The 22,112-nt window shown below is 48.7% G+C and overlaps 1 protein-coding gene across 5 annotated transcripts in view; it reads right to left on the bottom strand.

Moving 5' to 3' along the window:
- The window catches only part of LOC144601983 (fibroblast growth factor receptor 3-like), a 134,238-nt gene that overhangs the window by 23,391 nt on the left and 88,735 nt on the right, over positions 1-22,112 (bottom strand). For 2 of the 5 annotated variants that reach the window (XM_078414697.1, XM_078414770.1), the window contains exons 6-12: positions 19,700-19,823; positions 17,619-17,809; positions 9,351-9,501; positions 4,375-4,562; positions 2,586-2,734; positions 1,830-1,951; positions 37-147 (exon numbers count right to left, since the gene is read on the bottom strand). In XM_078414697.1, coding sequence (XP_078270823.1) covers positions 37-147; positions 1,830-1,951; positions 2,586-2,734; positions 4,375-4,562; positions 9,351-9,501; positions 17,619-17,809; positions 19,700-19,823 — 1,036 coding nt within the window. Of the gene's footprint in view, positions 1-36; positions 148-1,829; positions 1,952-2,585; positions 2,735-4,374; positions 4,563-8,378; positions 8,524-9,350; positions 9,502-17,618; positions 17,810-19,699; positions 19,824-22,112 lie in introns of all 5 variants that reach the window. The other 3 variants (XM_078414850.1, XM_078414928.1, XM_078415026.1) reach the window with 3 other exon arrangements.

Below are 22,112 nucleotides of genomic sequence, written 5' to 3'. Positions count from 1 at the left end.
GAGACCCGGTCTGCAAATATTGCCCCTCATACTCACCGTCCTGTGTGCAGGCTCCCAGTAAATTAATAATATTTTTATGTTTTCCGATCATCTTCATCATTTCCATTTCTGATACCAGGTCAGACAGGTCTTTGTCAGTGGCGTCGTCTGCAAAGACAAAACATGAAATAAACACAAAAAGCCGGACTGACTCAGCGGGACAGGCAGCATCTCTGGAGAAAAGGCATGGGTGACGTTTCGGGTCGAGACCCTTCTTCAGACCAGTTAGGGAAAAGGGAAACGAGAGATATGAAGATGATGTGGAGAGATGGAAAATATCTCTGCTTAAGGAGCACTGACGTGAGCAGAGAGGGAACGTCACAGGCACAGACGCATTGCTGGACACTACTTGTGGGTTCTAACTTCATAAGTTCTAGGAACAGAATTAGGTCATCAAGTCTACTCCGCCATTCAATCATGGCTGATCCATCTTTCCCTCCCAACCCCATTCTCCTGCCTTCTCCCCATAAGCGTCTTTGAGTATATGAAAAGCGCTATATAAATGTAATGCATTATTATTATTATTATAACCCTGACACCCGTACTGATCAACAATCTGTCAATCCTCCTGTTTGCATGTGGCCTCGCTCTGGCAATGGAGAAGTCTTCTTAGATTATAGTCTAATCTTAAAACCAGTTTACTTGCTTAGCAAAATGGCGGCAAAAACCTGGCCACTCTTGTAAACTGTCTCCGTAAACTATTTCTATACACTTTGTACTTAATCTGGGATTGTGTTTATGTATATTAATACGTCATAAGGTCATAAAGAATAGGAGTAGAATTAGGCCATTCGGCCCATCAAGTCTACTCCGCCATTCAATCATGGCTGATCTACCTCTCCCTCCTGACCCCATTCTCCTGCCTTCTCCCCACAACCTCTGACACCCGTACTGATCAAGAATCTATCTATCTCTGTCATAAAAATATCCACTGACTTGTCCTCCCCAGCCTTCCGTGGTAAACGTCACTGAACTGTATGCAACAAAAGGATTTCACTGTATCTCTGTACTTGTGCCAATAAAGAACCACTGGACCAGATGGTCACTCTTAGGCCTTTAGTGTTTCGGTTTATTATCGATATGTGCATCGAGGTACAGTGAAAAGCTTTTATTTGTGTGCTATCCAGTCAGATACCATATACATAAATATAATCATAACTGTGTGCAGTTTTGGTCTCCAAATTTGAGGAAGGATATTCTTGCTATTGAGGGCGTGCAGCGTAGGTTTACTAGGTTAATTCCCGGAATGGCGGGACTGTCATATGTTGAAAGACTGGAGCGACTAGGTTTGTATACACTGGAATTTAGAAGGATGAGAGGGGATCTTATCGAAACGTATAAGATTATTAAGGGATTGGACATGTTAGAGGCAGGAAACATGTTCCCAATGTTGGGGGAGTCCAGAACCAGGGGCCACAGTTTAAGAATAAGGGGTAGGCCATTTAGAACAGAGATGAGGAAAAACTTTTTCAGTCAGAGAGTTGTGAATCTGTGGAATTCTCTGCCTCAGAGGGCAGTGGAGGCCAATTCTCTGAATACATTCAAGAGAGAGCTAGATAGAGCTCTTAAGGATAGCGGAGTCAGAGGGTATGGGGAGAAGGCAGGAACGGGGTACTGACTGAGAATGATCAGCCATAATCACATTGAATGGCGGTGCTGGCTCGAAGGGCCGAATGGCCTACTCCTGCACCTATTGTCTATTGTCTATTGTCTAAGCCAGATACAAATACAAAGCTAGAGTGAAGAGAAAGATACCGGAGTGGGGATTATAGTTTCTCAGTATATCTCACCTTTCAGCATTTTCACTGCGACAGTGGCTGGCTTGTTTGCTTTGTCTTTCTCGATGCCAATGGCCTCTGCCATTACGACCTGCCCGAAGCACCCCTCGCCCAGGGGTTTCCCCATGGTCAGCCTACGGAAGAGAAAAGATTCATTCAGGACAGATCCGTTTAGCTTTATTGCCACGTGTAACCGAGGTACAGTGAAAAGCTTTTGTTGCGTGCTAACCAGTCGGCGGAAAGACAATACGTATATTACAATCGAGCTGCTCAAAGTGTACAAAGATGCAGGAGAAGGGAATAACGTTTAGTGCAAGATAAAGCCAGAAAAGACTAATCAAAGATAGTCCAAGGATCTCCAATGAGGTTTAGTTTCAGTTTAGAGAGGCAGCGCGGAAACAGGCCCATCGGCCCACCGAGTCCGCACCGACCAGCGATCCACGCACATTAACACTATCCTACACAATCCTACACTATCCTACAGGCAATTTACATTTGTACCAAGCCAATTACCCTACAAACTTGTACGTCTTTGGAGTGTGGGAGAGATCTGAAGATCTCAGAGAAAACCCACGCAGGTCACGGGGAGAACGTACAAACTCCGTACAGACAGCACCCGTAGTCGGGATCGAACCTGGGTCTCCGGTGCTGTTACTGCTACTAGTTGGATAGTAGTTTAGCACTGCTCTCTAGTTGTGGTGGGATGGTTCCGTTGCCTGATAACAGCTGGGAAGGGTTTGAAACAGAGATAGCACCACTGGAGGTTACCTTGGCCGATGGAACTCCCACTTGGGATCGGCAGGGAGCTCCAACTCAGACACGTTGGCCAACATGGGTGAATCACTGGAGGACAGGCGGGCGATTCTCACCAACGGCGTGTTGGAATTCATGGAGGAATTCGACTCCAAGGACACCTGCTTGAATGAAAAATGATTCAAATTTGTTACCGAGCACCATATGTTGCCGCGAAACCTGAATGTAAACAGTTGGGAGATGCAGACAACATCAATGGCTGTCAAACATACTTTGGGGCTTGTTTTCATTCCGGATATTATTCTATTCCTTGCACTGTTACTTGGAATTCTACCAATGCAGGATTCCATCAGGGACAGAGATAAAAGGCCGACGCAGGATGCCAGGATATATTTATTATTTTGCAGAATAACATCGATCATTGTTATTCAGTGCAGATTCAGTCCTTCTGAAACAGTGGCCTCGTGCCCTGGTCATCTCCAGCTGCCAAACATATCAACCAGCAGGCTAGGCTGGGACTGTAAGGAGGGTACTGGTATCATAGAGTCATAGAGTGACACAGTGTGGAAACAGGCCCTTCGGCCCAACTTGCCCATGCGACCAAAGATGTCCCATCTACACTGGTCTCACCTGCCCGTTCCTCTTCATAAACCTTCCCTATCTTCAACGCAAGTGGTATGTTCAGCATGTCATCAATCAGACTGCTGCATCTCTGCCCAACACGGACGGGTGGATGGAGGCAAAGCTGGGCACAGAGGCTTGATAAAGTGGGTAACGTGGACTGTTGCACATCTTCTACTGCCGCAGGTAGCCCTGATGTGGTTACTAAATCCCAGTTGGGGACTGCCTCTCCTTTCATGCTCCCTCTGCTACAATGCAGCGAAACCTCAAGAGCGCAAGTTCATAATTGATCGTAGCAGAATCAGGCCATTCGGCCCATCAAAGTGTCCTCCATCGTTCAGTGATGGCTGATCCATCTTTCCCTCTCAACCCCATTCTCCTGCCTTCTCCCCATTACCCCGACATCCTTAAAAATCAAGAATCCATCTATTTCTGCCTTAAAAATATCCATTGACGGCCTCCACAGCCATCTGTGGCAATGAATTCCACAGATTCACCACCTTCACAGACTAAAGAAATCCCTCCTCATCTCCTTCCTACAAGAACATCCTTTAATTCCGTGGCTATGACCTCTGGTCCTAGACTCCCCCACTAGCGGAAACATCTTCTCCACATCCACTCTATTCAGGCCTTTCACTATTCAGTAAGTTTCAATGAGGTCCCCCCTCATTCTTCTAAACTCCAGAGAGTACAATCCAGTGCAATCAAACGCTCATCACATGTCAATAGGCAATAGACGCAGGAGGAGGCCATTCGGCCCTTCGAGCCAGCACCGCCATTCAATGTGATCATGGCTGATCATTCTCAATCAGTACCCGTTCCTGCCTTCTCCCCATACCCCCTGACTCCGCTATCCTTAAGGGCTCTATCCAGCTCTCTCTTGAATGCATTCAGAGAATTGGCCTCCACTGCCTTCTGAGGCAGAGAATTCCACAGATTCACCACTCTCTGACTGAAAAAGTTTTTCCTCATCTCAGTTCTAAATGGCCTACCCCTTGTTCTTAAACTGTGGCCCCCTGTCAACCCACTCATTCTCAATAATGAAAACAGAAAATGCTGGAAAAAAACTCAGCAGGTCAGGCAATGAGAAACAGTTCATGTGTAATGTCCTTCTGACTCAGTTCACCTTGAAATGGCCCCACGCTACAACACGTTCTGAACTCTTGTATCTACTTTCTGTTACCTGTCTCTTCAGTGGGAACTTGGAGAGTTTCTGCACCGGAGGTGGGTTGAGGGTTTTCTTAGAGGACGTTCGCATTCTGCACATGATCACTATAATAACAGTCAGAATGATAAGGACACAACCCGTCACATAGATGAGGACGTCTGCATAGATTGAGCCAGAGTCATCCTCCTTTACCAAGTCTTCAACTGCAGGGAGAACATGGTGAGAAACAGGTTACAAGACCACGCCATGGACCTTCTGTGCATCAACTCATCGTTGCTCAGGCACAGAAATCTCATTTACTCAGTGTATCATTGCATTGCATTGCATTGCACGCACAATGTGTTTTTTTATTATACAAAATCATATTAATAAAAACAAGAAAAGATAATAACAGCCCGAAATACAATTGCTCCTGTGGTCATGGCCAGAAGGGATTTACTCGAAACATAGTCAAGAGACTTTAAAAACAAACACTCTTCTGGGACAGGTATTTTTTAGCCATCTACTCCCTGCTCTCCTATTTTGGTTTTAATTCCTTGGGATTGTGGAAGAGAGGGTGTGGTTTGCCTGGGGTAAGGGCAGAACACTGGTGCTTGTTATCCCCCAGTCATAGTGGCTTGATTCTGGAGGGCAACATGGCTGCCTTGTCGAACAGACAGACGTCACACAAGGCACGTGGCACAGTGATGGTTGCCTGGAATGGAGGGAGTGGGCCTGAAGGAAAGGGTGGACAGGCTTGGATTGTTTTCTCTGGAAAGGTTGCTTCCACTAATGGAGGGGGAGCAAGGGGGTGAGACTTCATTGAAACTCACCAAATAGTGAAAGGCCTGGATAGAGTGGATGTGGAGAGGATGTTTCCACTAGTGGGAGAGTCTAGGACCAGAGGGCGTAGCCTCAGTATAAAAGGATGTACCTTTAGAAAGGAGATGAGGAGGAATTTCTTTCAGAGGGAAGAAGGATATTCTTGCTATTGAGGGCGTGCAGCGTAGGTTTACTAGGTTAATTCCCGGAACGGCGGGACTGTCGTATGTTGAAAGACTGGAGCAGCTACGCTTGTATACACTGGAATTTAGAAGGATGAGAGGGGATCTTATCGAAACATATTAGATTATTAAGGGGTTGGATACGTTACAGGCAGGAAACATGTTCCCAATGATGGGGGAGTCCAGAACCAGGGGCCACAGTTTAAGAATAAGGGGTAGGCCATTTAGAACGGAGATGAGGAAAAACCCTTTCAGTCAGAGAGTTGTGAATCTGTGGAATTCACTGCCTCAGCAGACAGTGGAGGCCAATTCTCTGAATGCATTCAAGAGAGAGCTAGATAGAGCTCTTAAGGATAGCAGAGTCAGGGAGTATGGGGAGAAGGCAGGAACGGGGTACTGATTGAGAATGATCAGCCATGATCACATTGAATGGTGGTGCTGGCTCGAAGGGCCGAATGACCTCCTCCTGCACCTATTGTCTATTGTCTATTGAATCTGTGGAATTCATTGCCACAGATGGCTGAGGAGGCCAAGTCAATGGATATTTTAAAGGCGGAGATTGATATATTCTTGATTAGTATGGGCGTCACGGGTTATGGAGTGAAGGCAGGAGAATGGGGTTGAGAGTGAAAGGTAGATCAGCCATGATTGAATAGCGTAGTAGACTTGATGGGCCGAATGGCCTAATTCTGCTCCTAAAACTTATGAACTTGTGAAAGCTGGAGGTTGAGGAGAGACCTTATAGAAGTATATAAATTTGTGAGAGGCATAGATTTGGTAGACAGAGTTTTTTTCCCCCGCAGGGCGGAAATGTTAAAGACTAGAAGGCTTAGTTTTAATGTGTGAGAGGCAAAGATTAATGTAGATGGGCAAGGCAAGTTTTTTTTTCACACAGAAGGTAGTGGGAGCCTGGAACGTGATGACTGAGGTGCTGGTGGAGGCAGATGGGATAATGGCGTTTAAGAGGCTTTTAGAAAGGTATAGATATGCAGGAAATGGAGGGATATGGATCACATCTTAGTCAGAGGGTAGTTAATCTGTGGAACGCATTGCCACAGAGGGCTGTGAGGCCAAGTCAGTGGATATTTTTAAGGCAGAGAGAGACATATTCTTGATTAGAACGGGTGTCAAGGGTTATGGGGAGAAGGCAGGAAAATGGGATTAGGAGGCAGAGATCAGCCGCGATTGAACGGCGGGGTGGACTCGATGAGCCGAATGGCCTAATTCTACTCTTCAGACTTGCGAACATGCAGGCAGAGGAGATTATTTTAACCTGACATGTTCAACACTGTGGGCTGAAGGGCCTGTTCCTGTGTTGTGCTGCCCGACATTAATAAACCCGAAGCCTGTTCTATTCTCACATTGAGGGTACGTCACCACATCTGTACCAGAGGCACTGCTGAGCAATGAGGAGGGTCTGATAATAAGTCAGCCCCTCCAATGTGCCAGCTCTCTGCCAGTTCACATTTCGTGGAAACAAGAGAGCAATTACTGAAAGCGAAGGGCTTGTGAACATTACATTATTTCATATATATTACATTATTTAATTACATTATTCTACAACCATCCATAATCCAATTGAAATATTCACCAGGCAGGAGTGGAGAATTGGCTTTATAATGCAATAATCAATTAGCCTTCAATTAATTATTAAGAACAAGCTGACAAAATCATTCCACTTGAGAAGCATGATCTTGATTTTTATCAATTAGTTTGCGTTCAAACAGGAAATGTTCACCATCTGGTCTCTCCCTATATTCAGACATTGGTTTATGTAGAGTTTAAAGGAGAAGCCTTAGTATCGCAACGTTTAAGAAACATTTGGACAGGTTCATGGATAGGGCAGGTTTGGAGGGATATGGGCCGGACGCAGGCAGGTGGGACTCGTGTAGATGGGCCATGTTGGTCGGTGTGGGCAAATTGGGCTGAAGGGCCTGTTTCCACGCTGTTTGAGTCTAAGCCAGGCTGTGGGAGTCAGAGAGTCAAGAGTGCCCTGTGTTGACGGAATGCCAAGTGCACCAGGTGGGGCAATGCTCTCTCCTTCTGCCCTCAGTACCTGGCAATGCCCAGTGTACGTGGCTCAGGGCAGAGCCTGGCCAAGGTCCCGGCTTACAGCCCGAGGCATTGCGTGGGTGGGGTTGCTCAGGTTGGTGGGGATGAACCTGGTTCCCTGAGGGAACCCCTCGACTCAGTCCCCCGATGAACGGACCCAAGGTCGGGGTTGGCGGAATAAAGACAGCGGCAAACTCACAAACAAAAACACAGGTCTTTGTTGGAGCTTTATTTTCCCCTTGTCTCCAATGGGGGATGTTGTTTGTAGCTTGCACCAGGGCCGAGGAACCCAGTCCTACTCCAGTTGAGGCCTGGATAGAGTGGATGTGGAGAGGATGTTTCCCCTAGTGGGGCAGTCTAGAGGCCACCAGAGGCCATGGCTCAGAATTAAAGGATGTCCCTTTAGGAAGGAGATGAGGAGGAATTTCTTCAGTCTGAGGGTGGTGAATCTGTGGAATTCATTGCCACAGAAGGCCGTGGAGACCACGTCATTGGATATTTTTAAGGCAGAGATTGATAGGTTCTAGATTAGTACGGGTGGAAAGGGCTATGGGGAGAAGGCAGGGGAATGGGTTTAGGAGGGAGGGAGAGGTCAGCCACGATTGAATGGCGGAGTAGACGTGATGGGCCGAATGGCCTAATTCTGCTCCTGTCACATGACCTTATGAGGCCAAGTGAGCCAAGGGTGGCGGACGCCTTGACCATTAAGTGAGGGTGGGAAGCAACTGCGTCATTAAGAGGGACATGGGACGTGCTGGTTGGCGTGGGCAAGTCCGCACACTGTACGTGTGGGTCAGAGAGGCCCATGTTGCTGGAACGCCCAAGAGCGCCAGGCAGGCGGGTACGGTCGAACGCGTTTTGGTCGAGGCCGCAGATGGTGAGGCTCCCTGTTTGAAGTCATTGCAATTGAAAGAGCACACAGTCTTCCACCCTTTTCGTGGGAAGAGACGTCAAACAATAATCACAAGAGAGAAGCAGAAGTACCTGGAAAAACGGACAGCCATGCAGAATGATGCGAATACCCAATAGAATTACCAGCCAAGCAGGTATACTCTCCTGCATCCTCAAAAGTAACATTTCGCAAGTACAGAATTTCTATTTCCTTATCCGTTGTGTTAATACCAGCAGTCTACAAAAACAAAACAGAAAGCAAACAGGATAGGAGGAAGTGAAGAGAAGAGGGAACAACCAGGTCCAGGTATTGACCGAAGCACCGCAGTTAAAGTCCCCTGCACACCGCACACCTGAGAGCAAGTAGAAGCACATGTAAGAGGGTCCACCCTTCCTTCTCCAGGGTGGGGAGGGAACGGCACATTGATAAGACATTCCTACCTCCGCAAACCAACACACTGAGTCAAGAGTTCCCTTCACCAGGCTTTCACTCTCTCTGTCCCATCATTAGACATGCAAAAGCAAGAATAGAAGTCTTTGATCCTGAATTTGTTTATTTTTCTATTTAAAAAAAAAAAAAAATGGACCCACAATCGGCCGTGATTGCTTCACGTCAGGCCTGAAGGAGGTGTTGAGAGGAACTGGAGGATTAGGCGGAGAGGAAAAGTGAGGAGGGACAGTTAGGCCCAGGAGCAGTGGAAAGCGTTTTGAGAGCAGAGCAGCCAACTGTTATTCCATCCAGGAGACAGCTGGATATCAGCAAAAAAAAAAAGGGAAAAGCTGGAGGAAGACAGTTCAAAAGACGGAAGGCAATCTCTCGTATTGTGGCCATTTTTTTTTTTTTCCCTCAGCAAAGGGCAACTTTTTTTTTTACAGGCAAAGCAAGTAATGAGGAAAGGTTACCAGTGAGCAACTGGCAGGCTTCAGCAGATTCAGAGTTCAGCAACATAGACAGTACGTTCCCGGCGCCGGTCGGTTTCAAGCCGCCGGGCGGGGCGGGGCTGGTGGGGAGGTTAGAGGTGGTGCACAGCCACTCGAGGCCTGGGACAGAGGCCAGTGTTTTACCTGGTTTGGGTTGGTTGACGTACAGCCAGTGCAGTTTCTCGGCCACGCCAATGAAGTTGGTGGCCCTACACAGATATTCGCCCGCGTCCTGCTCTGTCACATTGTAAAGAATGAGTTTAACGTTTGCTTCAGCGCCCGTACTTACGAACGACTGCGGGAATAGATCACACACAAACAGATCAGTGGGTCAGGTCGGCACCAGAGACAAGGCTGTGGACAACAACAGGCAGCAGCACACACACACCCCTGAACACACACCTCGCAACGGGGCGGAGCGGAGCGGAAGGGACTGAGAATCACACTGTTTAGTTTAGAGATACAGCACGAAAACAGGCCCTTCGGCCCACCCAGTCTGTGCCAACCAGCGATCCCCGCTCTAACCATTGTTTGGGAAGAAACTGCAGATGCTGGTTTATACTGTACTGGATTGTATACTGTTATACATTGTTATACCATACTGTACAGTCTATTATACTGGATACACTGTAAATGGCTCGATTGTAATCATGTATTGTCAATCCGCTGAATGGTTAGCACGCAGCAAAAGCTTTTCACTGTACCTCGGGACATGTGACAATAAACTAAACTGAACTAACTTACGCCGAAGATAAGACACAAAATGTTGGAGCATCTCAGCGGGTCAATCAGCATCTCTGGTAGATAAGAGAATATTTATAGTAGAAAGAGAATATATGGTGAAAGGGAATAGGTGACGTTTCGGGCTGGAACCCTTCTTCAGACTGAAAATAGAGGCGGGGGGGGGGGGGGGGGGGGTGGTTGTTATAAATTGGAGGCGAGAAAAGACCAGAATAACCTGGGCTTCAGAAGGGGTGGAGCTCATAATGGCCCATTGTTGGTTGGGGAAAGTTTGATAATGAGAAGGATACAGAGATGCAAACACTGGATCTGGTAGGATGGATGACTTGGGTGGGTGGGGAAGAGGGACTACAGAAGTAACTTGTAATTAGAGAAACCAACGCTCCCACACTGCTGGGTTGTAAGCAGTAACTCCTACATTCCCTCCCCTCCATTACAGAGCAAGGGGGTCACAGTTTAAGGATAAGGGGGAAGTCTTTTAGGACCGAGATGAGAAAGTTTTTTTTCACACAGAGTGATGAATCTGTGGAATTCTCTCCCACAGAGGGTAGTTGAGGCCAGTTCATTGGCTATATTTAAGAGGGAGTTAGATGTGGCCCTTGCGGCTAAAGGGATCAGGGGGTATGGAGAGAAGGCAGGTACAGGATACTGAGTTGGATGATCAGCCATGATCATATTGAATGGCGGTGCAGGCTCGAAGGGCCGAATGGCCTACTCCTGCACCTATTTTCTATGTTTCTATGTTTCCGGATCTTTCCCAGCACAGCAGTTCAGGCATTTAAAGTGAAGATGTGAAATATTGGCATTGGTGGTTATGGGTTTAGAATACTGTGGTAGAGATTCAGCTTGGTCACCTGTGCACTTAAGTCTCAAACAGCATGGAAACAGGCCCTGTGGTCCAACTTGCCCATGCTGCCCATCCACATTAGTCCCACCTGCCCCATATATCCTTCTAAATCTTTCCTATCCATGTCCCTGTCTAAATGGAGAAGAATATCATAGTGCTCCTTAATCCAGCTCATGAATGGCTCCCAGACACAAGACAACACTATTGGCTTTTAATGCTGAGTTACTCCAGCACTTTGTGTCTTTTTCTTTTTTTGTTGTCAACCAGCACCTGCAGTTCCTTGTTTCTACTGTTGACCTTTGACTCCCCCGTGAAGGTCACAGCTCAGGGGGAACCAGGGACAGGGGAAATAAATAAACCCTGCTCAAGCTCATAGCCTGCAGCCCACTCACAAACAAATAAATAAAATAATCCGTACAGGTACTGATATCAACCCGTTTCATTATTCTTTGTCCTCTCTAGGCTGGAGGGAGCAATGGTGGGGGAGGAGGTGATGCCCAGTCCACCAGTGTGGGGACACTCGGCTGTGGCACTGAAGGAGTGAGCGAGTTACACTCCAGGGCGGCACAGTGGCGCAGTGTTAGAGTTGCTGCCTCACAGCGCCAAAGACCCGGGATCGATCCTGACCACGGGTGCTGTGTGTGCGGAGTTTGTACGTTCTCCCCGTGACCCGCGTGGGTTTTCTCCGGGATCTCCAGTTTCCTCCCACATCCCAAAGACGTACAGGTTTGTAGGTTAATTGGCTTCGGTAAATTTGTAAATTGTCCCTCGTGTGTGTTAATATGCAGGGATTGCCGGTCGGCGTGGACTCAGTGGGCCAAAGGGCCTGTTTCCACCCACACTATATCTCTAAACTAGACTAAACTAAACTGCTGATATGGTTGAAAGTTCATACTGTTCCTTTGTGAACTTTGGCTGCTCCCATTGTTAGATGGGCTGGGCTGGGCTGGTGAAAGGGCAGACATATTTTTGATCATAGTGTAGATTACAACATATTTACTTACAGGATCAATAACCGATCTACACAAAGTATTTCTAATAATCTTTTGGTTTTGCCTTGTTCCTATTTTAAGGCCTCGTGATTCCAAACCAAAAATGTGTGTAAAAACGCTTCCCACTGCCCTTCGCTGAGATGGTGTTGTGGAGGAAACCATGCAGGTGGGAGATCACTCTGCTTTAAATATGAGCCACAGTTCTATTTTTTTCTTTTGCCACCTGCCACCGTTTGTGTTTGCCAGCTGTCCCGTATTAGCCAGGACATCCCGTATATTGGGCTAAATTGGTTTGTCACTTAGGGGACCGCCCTTGTCCCGTATTAGGCCCGGGGGGCACTGTAGGCCCGGACAATGTAGGCCCGGGCGCCGCCTAACGGAGGTTGCATAGCAACCCGCATCCAGGCCCGGGCGGCCGCCATTGGTGGAGCGGGAGCACGTGGCCGCTGGCTGGGTGAAGTCACGTGGGGTGCGGGGCGGTGATGTCACCTTTTGTCCCTTATTTGGGAGTGAGAAAGTTGGCAACCCTACTCACGTACCACCCAGGATCATTGCAGGCCCAAGGCAAGCCCTCCAGGCAAGATCGAACAAGAGTCCATCTTCCAGGCGCACCCTCACCCTTCCTGCCAACTCCCCTCCACCCTGCCTCCACTGCCCTCTCCCTCTTCCCCGCAGGCCTGGCTTCCACTTAGTAATAGTGTGGAAACAGGCCCTTCGGCCCAAATTGCCCACACCAGCCAACATGTCCCAGCTACACTAGTCCCACCTGCCAGCATTTGGTCCATAACCCTCCAAACCTGCCCTATCCATGTATCTGTCTCACTGCTTCTTAAACGATGGGATAGTCCCAGCCTCAACTACCTTTGGCAGCTTGTTCCATACACCCACCACCCTACGTGTGTGAAAAAGTTACCCCTAAGATTATTATTAAATCTCTCCCTCCGAACCCCATTCTCCTGCCTTCTCCCCATGACCTTTGTAGGGACATACAGCACTAAAGCAAGTCCTTTGGCCCACAGACCAATCATTACACCTTTACGGTAATCCTATTTTTATTCTCCCCAGATTCCAGAAGACACCGGAGCAGAATTAGGCCGCTCAGCCCATCGTGGCTGAGACGCAGTGATCCGTGCCACTTGGAAGTTTGTGGTGGCACAGTGGTGCAGCTGGTGGAGTTGCTGCTGCCGCACAGTGCCGAAGGTCCGGGTTCAATCCCGCCTCCACGTGCTGTCTCTGTGGAGTTCCTGGGTTAATTGGCCTAGAAACCCGCAGGTCTGTCGGATGAACCCGGAGGAAACCCACGTGGTCACAGGGAGAATGTGCAAACTCCTCACAGGAAACACCTGAAGTCAGGATCGAACCACTAGTCCCTGGTGCCGTGCGGCAACAGCACTACCAGCTGCGCCACCGTACCGCTGCAAACATCACTGTACGTCTTCTCACAAAGATGCTGCACTTTGAAGCAAGCTTTGACCTAGGGCGGCACGGTAGCGCAGCGGTAGAGTTGCTGCTTTACAGCGAATGCAGCGCCGGAGACTCAGGTTCGATCCTGACTACGGGTGCTGCACTGTAAGGAGTTTGTACGTTCTCCCCGTGACCTGCGTGGGTTTTCTCCGAGATCTTCGGTTTCCTCCCACACTCCAAAGACGTACAGACGTGAAGAAATTCAGAGTGTCGCTGAGGATCCTTCATTGCTTCTACTCTGGGGCTGTAGAGAGCATCCTGTCCGGCAACATTACAGTCTGGTTTGGGAACAGCTCTGCCCAGGACAGGATGGCCCTGCAGAGAGTAGTGCGTTCGGCAGAACGCACCATGGGAACTACACTCGTCCCCCTGCAGGACGTATACATCAGGAGGTGCAGATCCAGAGCAAGCAAGATCATGAGGGACCCCTGCCACCCCAGTAACGGACTGTTCCAGATGCTACGGTCAGGCAAACGCCTCCGCTGTCACGCTGTGAAAACGGAGAGGATGAGACGGAGCTTCTTCCCACAGGCCATCAGGACTGTCAACTTTGATAACCCCAGAGACTAAATTTTTGTCGATACTTTTTGTGCTATGTTTAGTAACTTATTAACTTTATTTATATGCTGTAACTGTAATTATTTTTGTGCACAACCCGCAGGCATTGCCACTTTCATTTCACTGCACATCGAGTATGTGTATGTGACAAATAAATTTGACTTGACTTGACTTGTATGTAGGTTAATTGGCTGGGTAAATGTTAAAAAAAAAAATTTTTTTTAAATTGTCCCTAGTGGGTGTAGGATAGTGTTAATGTGCGGGGATCGCTGGGCGGCACGGACTTGGAGGGCCGAAAAAAGGCCTGTTTCCGGCTGTATATATATGATATATGATATGATATTTACGGAGCTGCTGGATTGATGCTTGAAGAAAACCTTCTTCTAAAATGGCGCCCAACCCAGGCGACTACTTGCGTGCTGGCCACAGAAGCAGATCGCCAATCACATATTACAATTGCCCCACACTTTTAAATCTCCACTCCGACAGCAACATTTCTTACTTTAACTATGATCTTCTTAAAACTCCTCTCAGACACCCTTGGCTTTACCTTGCACCAAGCATCATTCCCTTATCACATATCTATACACTGTAAATGGCCCGATTGTAATCACGCATTGTCTTTCCGCTGACTGGTTAGCACGCAACAAAAGCTTCTGTGGCCAGCAACAAAAGCTTTACACTGTAGCTCGGTACACGTGACAATAAACTAAACTGAACTGAATAATGAACTGCCTGACTTGGGAAAAGGCATCACCTCCTGAATTCCCACAGCATCCCGAACCAGTTTTCCCCGCGTCTCAAGAAACAAACTGATGTTTTATTCTCACAGAAGAAGTTGTCTTCTATTCCTTTTGATGTCTCTTCAAGAGAAAGGTCATTAGTTTCAGTGCAGTGGTGCTTCCCTCTTGATGGAGATGCTGAGGCACCATTGTTTGGTCGGGACTGTTTGGGGAACTCCTCTCTGAGCTCACTGTGCACATTCCATGCACGTTCTGCTCATTGATCCCCCCCCTCACTCCACCCCCACCTCCCTCTCTCCACCTCCTTCATGCCCCATCCCCATTGTCTTCCTTGATCCCGGATTTAAAGCAAACTCGGTAAAAAACAACAGCGGCTGCCTGGAATCCGCTGATGTCAGCAAATCTCCGGGACGCCCAAACAGAAGTGGACAAACAGAGGCTTAAAGTCTTTCCTGTGGGCATGTTTTGCTTCATCAACGGTGTGAGAATCCAGGACCCGGCGTTAGGCTTGCTGTGAGCACAGGGGTGCAGAGGTAGAGTTGCTGCCTTACAGCGCCAGGGACCCGGGTTCGATCCTGACTCAGGGTGCCGTCTGTACGGAGTTTGTACATTCTCCCCGTGACCCGCATGGGTTCCCCCTGGGATTCCCGTTTTTTTCTCCCACACCCCGAAGCCCGACAGGTTCGTAGGTTATAACTGGCCGTGTTAGAATTGTAAATTGTCCCTAGTGTGTGTCGGATAGTGTTAGTGTGCGGGGATCGCTGGTCGGCGCGGACTCGGTGGGCCGAAGGGCCTGTTTCCACGCTGTGTCCCCAGAGTCTAAAGTCTAAATGGACAGCTCTTCTCACTGGGCATGGCAACAAATGTAGTATCCGGTTTCTCCAACAACAGGGTGTATGGTTTAATTTATTCTCACGTGTACCAAGGTACAGTAAAAAGCGTTTTTGTTGCGTGCTGACCAGTCAGCGAAAAGGCGATACGTGATTGAACTGCGTACCGCCGGTCAGTGTAGCGCCCATCTGAGTTCGCACCGACCAATGGTCACCCATACACGAGTTTTATCTTCCACTCCAGGGACAATTTACTGAAGCCAATTAACCTAGTCTTTGGAATGTGGGGGGAAATCGGCGTACCCGGAGAAAACCCACGCAGGTCACGGGGAGAACGTTCAAACCCCGTACATTCAGCACCTGTACTCGGGATTCAATCTGCGTCTCCGGCGCCGTGAGGCGTCGACTCTACCGCTGCGCCATCGTCCCGAAAGCCGCGGTCACCGACTACCTCACACACCAGCGGTCTCACTGCAATCAAACATCACCAGGGGCTCTTTCCCACAAATCTGGCCTATCTTGATTCCCGGCCTCAGGAACTTTCATAGGGATTTACGTGTGGGGTGAGGAGGAGGAGGAGGAGGAGGAACGTGGGGTAGAAGCAAAGGGTTAGAGGAATGGGGTGGGGGTGGCAGGTGGAGTGGGATGTGCGGGATGGGAAACAATGTCTTGGTTTCTTTGCGGCTGCATATTACCATTGAAAACTTTTGACTTTTAGGGCGGCACGGTAGCGCAGCCTTATAGCGCCGGAGTCCCGGGTTCGATCATGACCACGGGTGCTGTCTGTACGGAGTTTGTACGTTCTCCCCGTGACCTGCGTGGGTTTTCTCCGAGATCTTCGGTTTCCTCCCACACTCCAAAGACATGCAGGTATGCAGGTAAATTGGCTTGGTATAAATGTAAAAATTGCCCCTAGTGTATGTAGGATAGTGTTAGTGTGCTGTGTAGGATCGCTGGTCGGCGCGGACCGAGTGGGCTGAAGGGCCTGTTTCCACTCTGTACCTCTAAAACTAAAACCTAAATCAATAAACATTTGCCAGTCACAAGCAGGACTCCCTGCTACTGTCCCAAGTGTCCGTTCCCTGTGCTTGGTGGAGTCTGCACGCACGCACGCACTAGTACGCACTGATGGGGGAGTCCAGAACCAGGAGTCACAGTTTAAAAATAAGGGGTAGGCCATTTAGGACTGAGCTGAGGAAAGACTTTTTCACCCAGAATGTTGTGAATCTGTGGAATTCTCTGCCACAGGAGACAGTGGAGGCCAATTCACTGGATGTTTTCAAGAGAGAGTTAGATTTAGCTCTTAGGGCTAAAGGAATCAAGGGATATGCATTGAAGGCAGGTACTGATTTTAAATGATCTGCTGCGATCATATTGAATGGCGGCGCTGGCTCGATGGGCCGAATGGCCTACTCCTGCACCTATTTTTCCTATGTATCTACCTTTCTGTGCTTATGTCCTACCTGTGTTATAAACACTAGGAACTGCAGATGCTGGTTTGCAAAAACATAGTTATCTGTGTAGATCTGGCTGCAACTGTCAGCAGGGGAAGCCGTACACACATTGCCAGGAGGGGTGGAGGGGGGGAATTAACCCCCCACCCCCACTCCTGCTTATTATTCGCAAGCCGTCCTTGTGTGGTCGGAAGTCAGTGCTTAGTGGGTATAATCCCTGGGGCCTCGGGTTCAGCATGACAATGGCTGCTTCATTCATTCACTCACTCATTCACTAACACTCTGATAGGCATTTCAATTTCAAAGCGTTTGTTGACCTGATAACATCAGCTTTTACTTTAGATGTCAGAGATACAGAGCGAAAATAGAGTGTTTGGCCCACCGAGTCCACGCCGACCAGCGATTGCCCAGTACACCAGCACTACCCTGTACACTAGGGCAATTTACAGAAGCCAATTAACCTGCACATCTTTGGGATGTGAGTGGAAACTGGGGCACCTGGAGAAAACCCACGAGGAGAACCCATGAGGGGGGGAACGTACAAACTCCGTGCAGACAGTACCCGTGGTCAGGATCAAACCTGGGTCTCTGGCGCTGTAAGGCAGCAACTCTACCGCTGCGCCACCGTGCAGCCGACGAGATGGAGACGGGTGGGAGCACAGCCTGCAGCCCCAGTCTATCGTAGAGGGTGCCGTGTCGGTGGGCGTGAGGGAGTTCCACCGAGGCCACGGTGAGACCGTGCCGCTGGTCACGCGATGGTCAGGCCACCGCCCTGCTCCTTACCTTCAGCACGGTGACGTAGGGAGCTCCATCCGGGCCCAACTTGCTCCCGTTAACCTCCACGTGTCTGAGCCACTGGATGTGGGGCTGTGCGTCGCTGAAGACCTTGCAGTGGAATTCCACGTCACTGCCCACCACCACTGACTGGTTTGCGGGCAACCCTGCCTGGAGAATAGGCCGGTGCGGAGAACGTTCTGAAAAACAAAGTAACCAGTTCCTCGGGTTAATCCAAACACACTCCCACTCCCAACACACTCCCACAACAGTGTATAAAATCATGAGAGGAATAGATCGAGTAGATAAACGCACAGTCTCTTGCCCAGAGTAGGGGAATCGAGGTCCAGAGGACATAGGTTCACGGTGAAGGGGAAAAGATTTAATAGGAATCTGAGGGGTAACTTTTTCACACAAAGGATGGTGGATGTATGGAACAAGCTGCCAGAGGAGGTCGTTGAGGTGTGGACTATCCCATCATTTACAGTTAGACAGGTACATGGATAGGACAGGTTTGGAGCGATATGGACCAAGCACAGGCAGGTCGGACTAGTGCAGCTGGGAAATGTTGGTCGGAGTGGGCAAGTTAGGCTGAAGGGCCTGTTTCCACACTGTATCACTCTTTGACTCTATGACCTGTCCCCGGGTTAATCCAAACACAACACTGTTACTCAGAATAAATAATTGAGTGGACAAGGAAGAAGGGGTCGGCCATCTAGGACTGAGATGAGGAAAAACCTTTTCACCCAAAGTGTTATGAATCCGTGGAATTCTCCGCCACAGAAGGCAGTGGAGGCCAATTCACTGGATGTCTTCAAGAGAGAGTTAGAAATAGCTCTTAGGGCTAACGGAATCAAGGGATATGGGGAAAAAGCAGGAACGGGGTACTGATTCTGGATGATCAGCCATGATCATATTGAATGGCGGTGCTGGCTCGAAGGGCCGAATGGCCTACTCCTGCACCTATTTTAAATGTTTCTATGTTTCTAAACACTCTTGTTTCTTGGTCTGACCAACTCCAGGCACTGGTTTCTGCTGCATTGTCAACATAATGCATGCAACCTGCAGCAAAGCCACCGAAGGTCAACTCCGGGAGAATGGCTACACGTTCTTGGCTACACGTTCCCTTTCGGGAGAGATCGGAGAACAACGATCTAGGTTGTAGCTCCAACATTGAGGCTGTCAGAGAAGAGTTTTGTGGATGGTATTAAGCTGGAGTCACGTCTGCCTCCGAGAAATGGCTGGTGTGGACTTTGCACGGGACAGGTCCAATTTCACGCTGGCCATGGTTTCACTCAGAAGTGGTCACCGGTTCAAATTGCAGGGGGTGTAACACCTGTTCCTAGGTCAGCACCATCCAAGGACCAAAACAGTCATCGAGGCATTCAACATGGAAACAGGCCATTTGCCCACCGAGTCCACGCAACCATCGATTACCCATACACACCAGTTCTATGTGTAGGAAGGAACTGCAGATTGTGGATTCAATCGAAGATGGACACAAAATAGTGTAGTAACTCAGTGGGACAGGCAGCATCTTTGAAGAGAAGGAATGGGCGATGTTCAGCGTCGAGACCCTGAATTAGGTCTGATTGTGGTTGATTGTGGACATGATCACAGCCATGATCACAATGAATGGCGGGGCTGGCTCGAAGGACCGAATGGCCTCCTCCTGTACCTATTTTCTTTGACCCGAAACATCATCCATTCCTTCTCTGCAGAGATGTTGCCTGTCCCACTGAGTTACTACAGTATTTTGTGTCTATCTTCCACCCACCTCTGGATGTCCCCCTGAAAATGTTGTGCCTAGGCCGGGTGAGGTGGCCGATCTCAACCTCATTGTGACTTCCGTGCCGATCAAGGCTCTGGAACTCTGGCCCAGCCTGAGCGGGCAGATCCGTTCACAGAGCCGACTTCCACGGGCAACTTTGCCGGCCGGTGTCACCCCCACCCCCCCCCCCACCCCCCCCCCCCCCACCGAGGCCGCGGCCTCTGTTGGTCCGGCAAAAGGGATAAATAGTACGGCAAGACTCTGGAGGCAAAATCGGCAGCGGACCTGTACAACCCACACTTGTTAGGTTCTTGCTCACCGAGCACATCGAGCTGGTATGTGTGGCTGATGCTGCCATACTTGTTCTCCACCACACACGTATAGTTGCCGCGGTCTGAGGGGACCACACTCTCCATCACCAAACTCCACTGCTGGTGTCGCAACTAGAGGGAGGAATCAGACACAAACACAAGCCACGTTATTCACCAGCTGCTGCCAGTCCAGATTCACGGACAGTTTCTTCCCAGCTGTTATCAGGCAACTGAACCATCCTACCAACAACTAGAGAGCCGTCTTGAACTACCGTCTACCTCATTGGTGACCCTCGGATCACCTTTGTTCGGACTTCACTGGCATTAATCTTGCACCAAACATTATTCTTTTATCACAAAATGCTGGGGTAACTCAGCGGGTCAGGCAGCGTCTCAGGAGAGAAGGAATGGGTGACGTTTCGGGTCGAGACCCTTCTTCAGACTGAAGAAGGGACTCGACCCGAACATTCAGACTGAAGAAGGGTCTCGACCCGAAACGTCACCCATTCCTTCTCTCCTGAGATGCTGCCTGACCTGCTGAGTTACTCCAGCATTTTGTAAATAAATACCTTCGATTTGTACCAGCATCTGCAGTTATTTTCTTATATTATTCTTTTATCATGTATCTGTATATCTGTGAATGACTCGATTGGAATCACGTATTGTCTTTCCGCTGACTGGTTAGCACGCAACAAAAAGTTTTCCCTGTACACGTGACAATAAACTAAACTGACCTGATTAGTGCATGCGATGATTCATTAGTAATGAAAGAAATTCACTAAACGGTGAAGCAGGCACTAGAGGTTGGCCGTCTTCCTCCGACCTCCGAGCCATTCCTGGGCTAGTTGTGATGGTTGCCAACACAGTCTTTAATTTGACCGATGATACTACTGCTGCCTGCCAGACTTTCAACAACCATAAGATGAAGTATGGGAAAGAGATCGAGAACCTTGTGCCATGTTTCCACCAGTGGGAGAGTCGAGGATTAGAGGTCATAGCCTCTCAGAATTAAAGGATATTCTTTTACGAAGGAGATGAGGAGAAATTTCTTTAAGTCAGAGGGTGGTGAGTTCTTTGCCACAGAAGGCTGTGGAGACCAAGTCAGTGGATATTGCTAAGGCAGAGATAGATAGATTTTTGATAGTACAGATGTTAGAAGTTATGAGGAGAAGGCAGGAGAATGGGGTTAGGAGGGAGAGATAGATCAGCAACGATTGAATGGCGGAGTAGACTTGATGATCCTATCACTTATGACCTTATGGTGTCAGGAAAACAACGTTAACGTCAGCATGACGAAAGAGTCCGTTGTTGACATAAGGAAACGTGGTCTGAACACAACTCTGTCCGCAATAACGGAGCGGCTGGAGAGATGGTCGGCAGCTTCAAGTTCCTAGGCATCCATATCACCAGCTGCCTAACCTGGTCCCTTCATATGAAGTATGCACATTGGCGTATTTATTCTCTTAGGTAGCTGAGAAGATTTGGCACGTCCACAAGGATTCTCTCGATATTCTGTAGCTGCGCTTTGGAAAGTATTTCAATGATGCATCTCAGCCTGGCATCGCAAACACAAATTGTGTAAGACAAGTGAGATTGCGTAGAACTAGTGTGAACCGCTGATCGATGGTCGGCGTGGACTCGGTGGGCTGAAGGACCTGTTTCCATGCTGTATCTCTAAACTAAACTAAACCGGGTCAGTGTAGACTCGGTGGGCCGAAGGGCCTGTTCCCATGCTGTCTCTAAACTAAACTAGACTTGATTGTACTCGCGTATCATATGATTGGACTGGACAGCATGCAAATAATGTTTGTCGCTGTATTTTGGTACACGTGACAATAATCAACCAATACCAATAGCAAATACTGTATGGGCATGTGCGCAGGAGCAGACTGTTTCTAAGGGCACTCGTTTGTTCTCCTGTGATACCCACTGCATTCAAATAGCTCCGTGGTGTGAGACTGTCAGCTTCGTACATGAACTGGGGCCACTTGGGGAGGGAATGGGTGAATGGCCAACACCTCATAGAGTCAGAGAGCATGGAAACAGGCCCTTCAGCCCAACTTGCTCACATCGACCAACATGTCCCATCCCAGCTGCCTGCGTTTGGCCCATATGCCTCCAAACCTGTCCTAATTGTTTCTTAAACATTGCAATAGTCCCAGCCTCAACTACCTCCTCTGGCAGCTTGTTCCATACACCCACCACCCTTTGTGTGAACAAGTTACCCCCCTCAGATTCCTATTAAATCTTTCCCCCTTCACCTTGAACCTATGTCCTCTGGTCCTTAGATTCCCCTACTCTGAGCAAGAGACTCTGTGCGTCTATCTACCGGATCTATTCCTCTCATGATTTTATACACTGTTGTTGTTGGAGTGTGTTTGGATTAACCCGGGGAACTGGTTCCTTTGTTTTTCAGAACGT

Source organism: Rhinoraja longicauda, chromosome 1, assembly GCF_053455715.1.
Source record: "Rhinoraja longicauda isolate Sanriku21f chromosome 1, sRhiLon1.1, whole genome shotgun sequence".
NCBI classification, from domain to species: domain Eukaryota; kingdom Metazoa; phylum Chordata; class Chondrichthyes; order Rajiformes; family Arhynchobatidae; genus Rhinoraja; species Rhinoraja longicauda.
The sequence above is the reverse complement of the archived record's forward strand: the minus strand, read 5'-3'. Positions and strand labels throughout refer to the sequence as shown.